The sequence below is a fragment of the Natator depressus genome, chromosome 1 (assembly GCF_965152275.1).
Source record: "Natator depressus isolate rNatDep1 chromosome 1, rNatDep2.hap1, whole genome shotgun sequence".
NCBI classification, from domain to species: Eukaryota; Metazoa; Chordata; order Testudines; family Cheloniidae; genus Natator; species Natator depressus.
Genome location: NC_134234.1, coordinates 233,432,894 through 233,445,297, shown reverse-complemented (window position 1 = coordinate 233,445,297; position 12,404 = coordinate 233,432,894). Strand labels below are relative to the sequence as shown.

Here is a 12,404-nt window from a genome sequence, read left to right as displayed (position 1 = left end):
CTTGTTACACGACACAAACCCCAGTCCTGGCAATCATGTATCTGTTGAAGCCTTTTATAGTTAGTGTTTGTTTCTTGGGGTTAGTGTTACATAATAATGGTAAATTTTCTCCTTCACATCAGTTATTCAGTTTGTATAACGTTTGAAAGTCTGTGGCAGTTTGTTTCATGTTAATTGCAAAATGAATATCACTACACAAGCCCCTGAGCAATGGAGCATTGGCTTACAAAAACAATAAATTTAAATGAGAGCAAAATCAGCTGCAAGATTACGTTGTTTGATTCTTAAGATACTAACATTTAAATGATAAATCAGTGTTCGTTATCTTTTACTATTGTCATCTTCTAGGGTCCAGATTATAGACTTTATAAGAGTGAGCCAGAGTTAACAACAGTGGCAGAAGTTGATGAGTCTAATGGTGAAGAAAAGACAGAACCAGCTTCAGAGTCAGAAACTTCTACAACTAAAGGTTAGTGCCAAGCATGTTGACTTCCAATCTGTTTTTCAGTCTTTCACAAGGAGTACAGAATATTGTAAGTGCCTTGTAGAAACTGTTATTTTATTTGTGTGTGTGTGTGTGTATACACATACGAATAAAATAACAGTTTCTACAAGGCACTTACAATATTGTGTGTGTGTGTGTGTGTGTGTGTGTGTGTGTGTGTGTGTGTATGTGTATAATATTTATTTTACAAACAGTATGTCCATTTCTTGATACAAATGAAACAGCTCCTGCAATCACATGCTTTAGTTATACAACAAGAGAAGGATTTCAGTCAATCAAACCACAGAGAAATCAAACATTACACTCAACAACAACCCTGAAATCCTTATTGACACTGTGTCAGATCACTTCATTCACGTCCCACGCACATCACTCCCTTGAACAATTACCCGTTTTCTGTCCTTGCCCTTATGCAGTTTTGTAATCCAACTCACAACAGTATATTATCAAAATGTCCAAAAAGGCAGCATCACAGAATTTTCAGACTCTCTCAAGACAAGGAAATAATGTGGGGTTTTTTGTTTTTTTTTTTTAAACCTTGTAACTGTTGAATTGCCTTCTGTCCTATGATACAATAGAATTAATGTTATTGCCCTTGGAATATACTCACAATAAAGGTCTGTGCTGTTGCTGAATGCCTGTTTCTCTTCTTCATATAGTCCCCATAAAAGCTATTAATTACTTGGTAGAGTCCTTCACCGTGAACACTCACTTAAGGAATCTAATACCTCTTGTTAAAACATGTAAAATAGCTTTTTAAAAGTTGTGTTTGGAAAAGGCAGTTGTAAAAATCCCCTCAATTTACCAATATGTGCTGCACCCCCATTAGTCAAATTGAAAGATGTGATGACTCAGCATGCACATGAGATGCTGCTGTTATGGGACTTGGCTGAATGTGGCCTAAAGTTAACTGTGTGGTTTTATGTTGTATAGTTTTAGAGAGTTGAAAAAGCATTTAATCCCTGTGGATTACCTCACTCACCTTATCTCTCATAAATGGAGAAATAATTTTGTCTGTCTGTGAAAAAACAGGCCTCACTAAAGAAAAGCAGATAATAAGCTGCCTAGCTGATATAGATGGCACTTAAAAAAAAATAGCTACAGCCTCAGTGTGGCAAATGAGTGGGAGAATCTTCCTCTTACCAGTAGATTGAGGTAATTTTATTGTAGCTGTTACTGTTTATTCCACCCAGTGAGCACTTAGTCTTCTAATGCACTTAATTCAGTCTAGTTCTCTTTACTCAAAAAAACCCAACAGCATGAGGTAGAATATAAGTAGTCAGTTTTTCCCAATTGTCTACATGCAGTAACAGCATATTGCTTATACTTGTATTTGTATTGTTTCATACCTTCATATCCCAAACAATTTCAGCAGAGCTCAATTTAAAAATCACATATCTAAAATTTTATTTTACTTACTGTTGTAACAAACCACATATAAGGGCTTGTCTACATGATGATGTAATGCGCATTCAGTGTGACTTCTATAGTGCACTGAGGTGTTATGAATTAATTGGTCCATATATACCCTGCTTGTGGGCACTAAAGGTTTCGAGTGTGCTTTAACCCAGCACTATGTTTAAAGCACACTAGGAACCTTTAGTGCACACCAGCAGGGTCTGACAGACTAACTAATGTGCAACACCTTATTGTGTTTTAGAAATCACATCACAGTAGTCTGTATTGCCTCACCATGTAGACAAGCCCTAAGATGACTATACCCACATGTAGTGGGTGCTACTGCAATAAAATAATAAGAGATTGGAAGGGGACATTTTATTTCATTTTTATGATTTGTTTGTTTTGTGCACTTTACAGCACTAGTTATTTTTAATGTTTCCCTCTGTCAATTATTTTCCTTTCATTTGTCCTTCACCCTCCAAGAAAAAAAAAAAATTTAAAAATAGGAATTTGTGACTGTAAACCTCTAGAAATTGGAGACCAGTGACCTGCAAAGGAGAAGAATCCTTTTTTGATGACTAAAGAAGGCCTGAAGGTTTCTTGAAATGTGTATGTGTGTTGGGCAGATGCTCAGCATTCCTTGTGCAGTACGAGTTCAGGGCCTATCTAGTCTATTTTGTTTTAGAAAAGAAAAAACTTCCATGACTAATTCACATTTTGGATGAAGGAAGCTTTAGTTAAAGATGCATCCTCCCACTTCTACAATTATAACAGTAGCAATCTGCTGAGATCTACAAGAGTTCTTCTAGCCAAACCCAAGAAGATCACAGCTGACATTCCAGATATTTTCAAAGGGAAAAAACTTGCAAAGGAACAAAAAATTGTGAAAGCCCAAGCAAATCTTTTGGATTTTCTTTATGTATCATGAAGAAGCAAAACAGGAACAAGTTAATTTTTTTTAAAAAAATCCTTTACTGGTCACATTTAACGTACTGGTTAAACACTGACTAGATTTTAGTTTGACTAGGATTATTTATATAGAAAAAAATCTGCAGATATACTAGTTAGGCATCATGACTTTTATAGTAAATATAAGAGTGGTAGCCTATCAATTAATGATTTCACATCCTAACATGTTTTTGTTGGAAAACAATACAATATTGTATGTGCCATTTTGCATAACAGTTAAGATGCTGTTTTATTACTTTATAGGTTCACATTTTCCTGTTGGAGTTGTGCCTCCCAGAACCAAATCACCAACTCCAGAATCTTCAACTATAGCCTCTTACGTCACTTTAAGGAAAAACAAGAAGATAGATCTAAGAATGGTATTTAAAAATAATTTGCAAGCATCGAGATTTACAACAGTGTATTTGTTTTCCACATTTAATTTCTGGATCTTTAGTTACTTTAAAAGCTTTATCTTTCATTTACTTTAAAACATCCCACTGGCTTAAAAAGTACAATAAAATGTATTACCTTAGTGCATTCAGTTCATAAGTAAGCAATGAGAGATTTTAAAATTCACTTATGCCAGAGACCCCATAGACTTCATTACATTTGAATTGGTAAAGTGCTAAACGGTGGTGATAAAAGCTATTGAATAACTGAGGGCTTGAAATCAGGCTCTTTGATTTTTCTAGTGGTTGCCAGTATTATTGCTAAACTAGTTATTGAATCTAGTGCCAGTGGGTCATCCCCAATACTGAATTAAAAGTACATAAAGTCCTGCCTTTTGGGCTTTGTTTTTCAAAGTGCCTTTCTTGTTGTGGGGCAAAGGGACAGCATATTATCAACCTGTGTTGGTAAATCGTTTTTTTCCCAACCCAAAAATGATTTTTGAGACATCTGAAACTATCAGAACAATTGAGGGTACAGTGCATAGTACTGAACCTCTTGTGATTTTCAGATGAGATGCCAGTGTGGGATGAAGGAAGAAGACAAAATGACTACGATAGGAAAAGGGAGCAGGGAGAGAGGGAATAGAGACTATAGAAGGGAGAACTGATAGAGGATTTTAGGAATGAGAATGGAGGCAGAAGCAAGAGAATAACAGAAGAGTGAGTTCAGAGAAGAGATTACTACCACTTTTGAAAAGACACTATCCAGACTTTTTGTGAGCTTTTATGACATAAGCATATTTGTTTGGGAAATCAGAGTCCGCAACTACAACGTTACTCTAGTCTTCAACCTTTGTCTGTAGTATGAAAATTTTTTATTACGACTTAATGCAGTTTAACTGTAATCATAGAACAAAATGAACCATGTCCAGAACCATTCAGAAAACAGCTTAAAATCTTTAAAATGGCAGTTGCAGAAATGGTGCTGAACATCGTTTGTCTTGGTCTATGCTTGCAGTTAAATTGTGTCCAGCTGTACCCATTCATAGAGTTTAAGGCCAGACGGGATAATTTGATTATCTCATCTAACCAGGCCATTAAATTTGAGCAAACCCTGTATTGAGCCCAATAACTTGTGTTTGGCTGAAGCTTATCTTCCAGAAAGATATCTTGTCTTGGTCTGAAGACTTCAAGAGATGGAGCGTATGCCAGTTCCCTTGGTAGTTTGTTCCAATGTTTAATCACCCTCGCTGTTGAAAACTTTTGCCTAAGTACTAATTTGAATTTGTCTGGGTTCAGCTACCAGTGGTGGCTTTTGCTGTGTCTTTCTTCACTAGATTTAAAGAGCCCTTCAGTGCTCAGTTTCTCCCGGTGAGTACATATACATTATAATCAAGTCACCTGTCCTTCTTTCTTTTGATAAGGTAAACAGATTGAGATCTAAATCTCTCACTGTAAGGCATTCCCCCCAGCCTTTGAATAATTTTTCGTGGCTCTTCCCTTTACCGCTTCCAATCTTTCAAAAAAAAATTTTAAATGTGGACATCAGAACTGTATGCAGTATTCTAGTAGTCTCACCAATGCTATGTATAGTGGTAAAAACACCACCCTACTCCTTGCTCCCCACCCCTCTAAATGTAAACATCCAAGGATCACATTAGTCCTTTTTGCCATATTGTTGCATTAGAAGCTCATACTCAGTTGCTTGTCCATTATTCAACATAAGTTCCCAATGTGATGCTGTGAAGAGAAGGGCTAATGTGTTGCTGACACCTGTTGTCAGCAATGGGTAATAATTTTTCTAGTATAGACAAAAGTTACTGATACTTCTTAGCTCATTTGACAGCAGATTAACAACTACAGCGCTGGTATATTTTAGGAATAAATTAGGTGTGAAGAAGCAACATGTGGATGCCAAATTTATGGTGGTTCTTCGAGGAATGTCCATGTGCCCTGTGCTTGTAATCAGAGATTTGTGGTAGCAGTGCCTAGTTTGGTTGCACATGCACCATTGTCATCTTGTGCTGCCCAAGGCAGTTACATCGTGCTATGCGACCAACTGTCCCTCAGTTCCTTCTCTACTGCCCTTTGGCTTGAGTCAGAGCGCTTAGCAGCACCCTCGCTTACCTTTAGATAAGATATTTTATAGTATACTTAGTAGTTAATCATTGTTACCCTTTATGCTTATTTTATTTATTACAAGAAAAAGTCTCCTTTATTCCCCTCAGTAGGAAGATTAAGTTTAGGCTCTCGTAGAGTTACTGTTGCCGCCTTATTTGGGACAGAACCTCTCCAGCATGCCCGGATCGCCGGGATTCAGATACTGTCTGACTTGCAGACTGTCAATCCCTATCTCTGTCAGACATGCACGGTGTGTCTGCTGTCTCGGCAAGACGCACATTCCTCAGAAGTGTCCACATTGCTGTAATCTCATGGCCAGAGCAAGAAAAGTTATGGATCTTCAACTTAAGCTCCTTATGATGGAGAAATCTCTGAGACCAGCCTCAGACCCCAAGTCAAGGACCCTTCCGGACCAACAGTCACCATCAGTAGCCACTACGAAAGAGACTTTACCCAAGAAGGTTACTAAAAAACGGGCAGATTTCATCACAACAGGAATTGGCTCAGAAAAAGCGATCCCCTATCTCCAAGTCTACCTCGCTACCCATGGCACCAAGCACATCGGACCCAGAGAAGCCAGGACCTTCCGGTACCACAGGTTTTCAGAGAGCCAAAGACCCTAAGCTGGCAATCTCGAACTGAGGCTCACAGGGTAAAGTGAAACCCTCCACCTCGGTACCCACAGAGCCAAAAAGGTGTTTGGCACCAATGGCGCCATCTGCAGTACTTACACAGCAGAGCACAAGATCCTTGGCACCAGCAGCTACTACTCACACTCTTGTACCACCAGCAGTGCCAACATTGATACCGACGCTCATGGTACCGCACCAGTTCCTGAGACATACAGACCTTCTGGTCTGCTCAACACGGCTCTTCGGTACCAAAGGCACTCCATCTTGATCAGTACCAAGCTGCCTGACCGCTCCACTCAGCTCCCCTTCTCTCTCACGACAATGAGGATGAAGGGGTGATGTATACAACTCATCACTCCTCACCCAAACCTGGACCATCCCACCAACCAGAGTACCACTCATTGTCAGAGTGGTGATACCTGGTATCGGCACCTATGGGCACCACCCCCCATGCCATTCCCACCACGCTGGCCCTACTGGGATCCATGGGCAGTATACAGAACTCAACATCACAGGCCCCCTCGCCCACCAAGATCAAGAGCACCACAATCACCACCATCACCTATCCCAGCAGCCTCAGAAACATAAGAGGAGGTGATTGAGGAAACTTCAGACCAGGAAGCATTACCAACAGTGAACCTGTCATCTTCGTCACCAGATGGAAGTATAATGCCCCCACCTCCCACCGCAGGGGATGACTTCAGGCAATTTCAGGAACTCTTCAAAAGCTTGGCAGAGTCCTTTGACATATCACTAGAAGAGGTACCTGAATCACGGCATAAACTACTAGACATACTTCAAATATTTACCTCTGCAAAGATGGCATTTCTGATCAACGATGCTATTATTGAGCCTGCCAAAACTATCTGGCAGACACCAGCAACAGCACCCCCATCATGCATAAGATCAGTCAAGAAATACTATGTGCCATCTAAAGGAGTTGAATTTTTATTTACATGCCCCACACCAAACTCACTAGTGGTGGAAGCAGTAAACGAGAGGGGGGAACAACGCCATACTAGAACAAACCCGAATGACAGAGACTGGAAGAAGTTAGACCTCTTTAGCCGTGAGGTGTATTAATTTGCAACACTGCAGTTTTGCATAGCTAATTATGAGGCCCACTGTCCAAATATACACAGAATTTTTTTGACAATGTCAGAATTTATTGAAGAGAAAAAATAACAGTTTAATGCTAATATCGCTGAAGGCCATCTCATTGCTAGAACAGCGCTGCAGGCCTCTCTTGACTCTGCAGACATGGCTGCATTCTCCATCACAATATCTGTGGTCATGCACTGTGCATCATGGCTTCATCTCTCTGGGTTCCCCAGGGAGATCTAGTCAGTGGGGGAGGTTTAGGTTGGATATTAAGAAAAACTTTTTCACTAGGAGGGTGGTGAAGCACTGGAATGGGTTACCTAGGGAGGTGGTGGAATCTCCTTCCTTAGAGGTTTTTAAGGTCAGGCTTGACAAAGCCCTGGCTGGGATGATTTAGTTGGGGATCAGTCCTGCTTTGAGCAGGGGGTTGGCCTAGATGACCTCCTGAGGTCCCTTCCAACCCTCATATTCTGTGATTCTAAGAGACGAGGACCTGCCCTTTTAAGGCCCAAAATTATTCGCTGCCAAAACAGACAAGTCCCTCCATACCCTGAAGGACAACATTAAAATCCCTGGGCATTTACACACCTGCAAATAAAAAGAAATGGCTGGTGTTCTACCCAGAGATTCTGCTCGCCACCGTACTTGCAACTGCACAGGCAATACGACCAACGCTGCAAACAAAGACAAACCAGACATCCACAAAACCAACACCAACCTTTGCCATCCCAGCAATCCACCTTGAGACAGCAATGTTGAAGGTGTGGTCGAGGGCATGAGACACCACACATTCTAACACTGGAAACAGAGACTATCTCCCGAATGTTCGGAAATCGCCTGTCACCAAGTACCGAGTCTGGAACACCATCACTACAGATAAATGGGTTTTTAGAAATTATCCAACAGGGTTATTCCATCCCCTTTTATCTCCATCCCACCTACCCACCCCTCTTCCCTGTCCCTCTTCACTGACCAATCTCATGAATACCTGCCACAACAGGAAATAAACTACCTCGTACCCCTAGATGCAGTGGAACCGTTACCAATGCAGCACGGGGGAAAGGTTTTTACTCACACTGTTTTCTAACGCAGAAGAAGATGGGTGGGTGGAGACCCATTCTGAATCTAAGAAAACTCAACAAGTTTGTAAAAACACAATGTTTCAAAATGGTGACACTAATAACTATAATTCCAGTATTCTTAGCCCTCGGCCTGCAAGATGCGTATTTTCACTTTACCATCCATCCATCACACAGAAGATTCCTAAGGTTCACCCTGAGAAAACAACACTTCCAACACAAAGTATTATCTTTCGGCTTGTCAGCTGCCCTGAGGATTTTCTCCAAAGTTTTAGCAGTGGTGGCAGCACTCCTCTGCAGACAATCATGATATTTCCATATCTGCATGACTGCATCATAAGGGCACCAACACAACACAAAGCAATAAGTGCTGCACAGTACGATAACCCTTTTCACAAATGTAGGGTTACAAATAAACACGCTTTAAAAGTCAACATTGAGTCTTGTCCAGAAACTGGAATTCATCGGAGCTTGTCTCGACTGTTCAACAGCGACAGCAACACTACCTCAGCAACGCTTCATCACACTCATCAACTTAATTTCAACAGTGACGGACAATCCACAAACATCTGCCAGAACATGCTTACAATTACTGGGACACATCTGCAACGTCATTTGTCGTCAAACACAACAGACTTCACATGAGATCCGTGCAGGCCTACCTTCAAACAGTGAACATACCTCACAGGCGCAGCCTACACAGACATCTCACATTGCCAGACAAGGTAAAGGATTCATTAAGATGGTGGACACAATCAAAGAAAGTCTGTACAGGAGTCCCATTTCTACAAAGGACTCAGCAACACAGTACAAGGTCAGTGGCTCCCATCAGAGTCCAAAATGCACATAAATTTGTTGGAACTAAGGGCAGTTCCGAACACAGGCAACCACTTTCTACCACTAACAAAAAAAACAAAGCCATCAGGATGCTCACGGACAATGTAGCATGCATGTTTTACATAAATCTTCAAGGGGGTGCACAATCACACTCCCTATGCACAGAGGCAATACTGCTCTGGAACTGATGCATCAGTCACAACATTGACATATCAGAATCCTACCTTCTAGGATGTCAAAACACAACAGCAGATGCACTAAGCAGAGAGTTCTCACAAAATCATGAGTGGGAAATGGACCCTGGAGTTCTACATACAATATTCAAACTGTGGGGATTTCCTATCATAGACCTCTTTGCAACAGCACAGAACACCAAGTGCCCACAATATTGCTCCAGAGACAGACTGGGACCCCGTTCTCTAGGCAACACTCTCCTCTTAAAATGGGATGCACCATTAATGTATGCATTCCCCCAACCACACACTTTTAACCCGGGTCATACACAAGATCAAGAGGGACAAATCCAAAGTCATCCTAATAGCGCCTACATGGCCCAGACAGACATGGTTCCCGTACCTGCTAAAGATGGCAGTGCGCTCACCTCGAAATCTTCCCCAATACCTCACCTCCTTGCACAAGATGCAGGACACGTCCACCATCCCAACCTCTCAATACTCCATCTCAAAGCCTGGCTACTCCATGGCTGAGAGGAATTGAAATGGCCTGTTTGGAGGAAGTAAAAGACATATTGCTTTAGAACAAATACAAGAAAGACCTGTATATCCGTAAGTGGAAATGGTTCAACATTTAGTGCCAAGACAAACAGATCTTACCAACATCCTCCCTCTTACCAAGGGTACTGGATTACATATTAGAACTAAAAACACTGGGCTCTTCATAAGCTCTGTCAAGGTACACTTGGCGGCTGTGACAGCTTTCCATGATAAGGTGGACGGGGTCACCATATTCGCCCACCCAACAACTAAACATTTCCTCAAGGGCATTGAGAACACCTTCTCCGAAATAAGAAACCCACCTCCTACATGGGACCTCAACCTCGTCTTACGCGGACTTATGGGAAAACCATTTGAGCTGCTTGCCACCTGCTCGCTACTCCACCTATCTATGAAGGTGGCTTTCCTCATTGCCATCACCTCTGCCAGATGGATGTGGGAACTAGGGGCCCTAATGGGCACACACAACTTTCTTTAAAGGCCGTGTTACCTTAAGGCCACACCCCAAATTCCTACCCAAGGTTGCATCTCCCTTTCATTTGAACCAACCCATTTACTTACGTGTGTTTTTTCCAAAACCACATGCAGACCAAAAAAAGGAATCACTCCACACACTGGACGTTCAAAGAGCATTAGCTTTCTACATTGAAAGAACAAAAACATTTAGAAAATCACCAAGACTAGTTGTCTCTATAACAGAATGTTCAATAGGGGAAACCCTCTCAAAGCAGAGACTATCCAAGTAAATATCAGGATGCATCCACCTTTGTTATCAAAAGCTTCATTTACAAGTCCCAAAGGGAATCCGCTCACACTCTGAGAGCACTTTCGACATCCATACCTTTTCTCAACAATGTTCCCGTTAGCGACATTTGCAGAGCAGCAGCTTGGGCATTAGCCCACACATTCACGAAGCAGTATGCTATAGAGCAACAGTCATAATCGGACACTCAGTTTGGTCTCACGGTTTTATCCACCATCAATAATGCAACTCCGAAGCCCTTCCACTGAGGGACAGTACTCGACCATCACAAAAGTGGAGCACCCACAGGGCTATTACTCAAAGAAGAAGAGAGGGTTGTGCCGTAACTGAGGTTCTTTGAGCTGGTTGTCCCTGGGTGTGCTCCACTGCCCTCCCTTCTCCCCTCTACTTCAGAGTTTCATAAAGATTCTCTGCGGTAGAGAAGGAACCAAGGGATGGTTGGTCACGCAGCACTGTGTAACCCCTGGAGCAGTGCGAGACAGCGACGTCGTGTGCACGACCCAACTAGGCACTGCTACCACAAATCTCCGATTATAAGCACAGGGCGCATAAACACCTAAAGTGGAGCACCCACAGGGACAACCATCTCAAAGAACCTGTTACTGCACAAGGTGAGTAATCCTCACTTTGACTGGATCAGAAAGACACAGTAGTCCAGCATGAGGTGTGTGATGTGTAAAAGATAATAATTCCTAATAGAAGTAGAATTTGGTAACAGCATATAATTTTGCAGGGATTCTCTCCCTCAAGAAGCAGGATCAGTGTTTTCAGGTCTTGTAATAGATGACCTCATAACCTTGTGGATTTCCTAGCAAATTTTTCCTGGAAATTCAGTGCTGAGGAAAGTCAAAAACAGCAATACCTGGATTCAGACCTAATCTAGGGTGTGCTGTGTAAGACTCTGCAGTAGAGTCCTGACTTGCTGCAGCATGCAAATATAAGTCCTGGGCCACTCTTGCCTTATATGTATGTCAAGCTGTGGGGTAATTTTGTGATGTGGATTTGGAACTAATAAGGATTGTAATATAGTCCTCTAGAGAGGGCTAGTGGACTTAGACACTAAATAACCTAGTTTCTGGTCTCATATTGCTAGTAACTTCACTTACAATCAAACATCTTATTTTATATGTACTGATGATCTTGCTTCTATGTGAGATGTTCTTTGAGTAACTTATATGATTACTTGTAAAGTGCTCAAACAGATGGAGTTCAGGTAACATTTAGACTTTCTATATGTGATCATCAGGAAAAAACTCTTCAAGAAATTATTTGAAACCCTCAGAATTATTTTCAGTTAAAGGATGACTGCAAAGCTAAGTTTTCTTTCCAAATACAATAGAGTAAAATTTACAAAAACCATCAGAAGTAACTATAAATATATGCATTTTAAGGCAGCTGTCACTGTAAGATCGAGGTACCATTTCTTGTAAATCACAGCGCTTGATAAAAAACATAAATCACAGCCCTTGATAAAGAGGAAAAAGGCCCAGAAAAGGAAAACACTAACTCATTTGCGTCCCAGTACACATCTCTCTGGTCATTCTGCAACTTAGGAGAGAGTCTGCAAACAGAAAGCGAGGTAGCTATCTACCATAAAGATGGCAAGATTTGGGATCAGCGTGGTCACTAGTGATGGTAAACTCCATTTAGATTACTCTGTAATCTAATAGTTAGTAATGAAGAGTTTTTTTAATTGACTACTTTTTAAAGAATCCAAGACCTTACGGCCCCCAAACCCACACCTAGCTCTGCATGGGCTCCTAGGTCTACCCCCTGGATCCAGTTACAGGGTCAAGGATGAAAGTTACAATATTTTCAAGTCCATCTCTGTATCCCCCATTATTGAAATATTGATTTGAATTCTTATGCATTTCTACTCATTACTCTAACA

At 41.3% G+C, this 12,404-nt stretch overlaps 1 protein-coding gene across 18 annotated transcripts in view; it reads left to right on the top strand.

Moving 5' to 3' along the window:
• PLEKHA5 (pleckstrin homology domain containing A5) overlaps positions 1-12,404 on the top strand; it is a 257,099-nt gene that overhangs the window by 226,957 nt on the left and 17,738 nt on the right. For all 18 annotated transcript variants that reach the window (XR_012636164.1, XM_074938104.1, XM_074938194.1 and 15 more), the window contains 2 exons: positions 349-469; positions 3,119-3,234. Coding sequence is in view for 17 of the 18 variants with exons in the window: in XM_074938104.1 (XP_074794205.1) it covers positions 349-469; positions 3,119-3,234 (237 nt within the window). In the remaining variant the exon portion in view is untranslated. Of the gene's footprint in view, positions 1-348; positions 470-3,118; positions 3,235-12,404 lie in introns of those variants that run through there.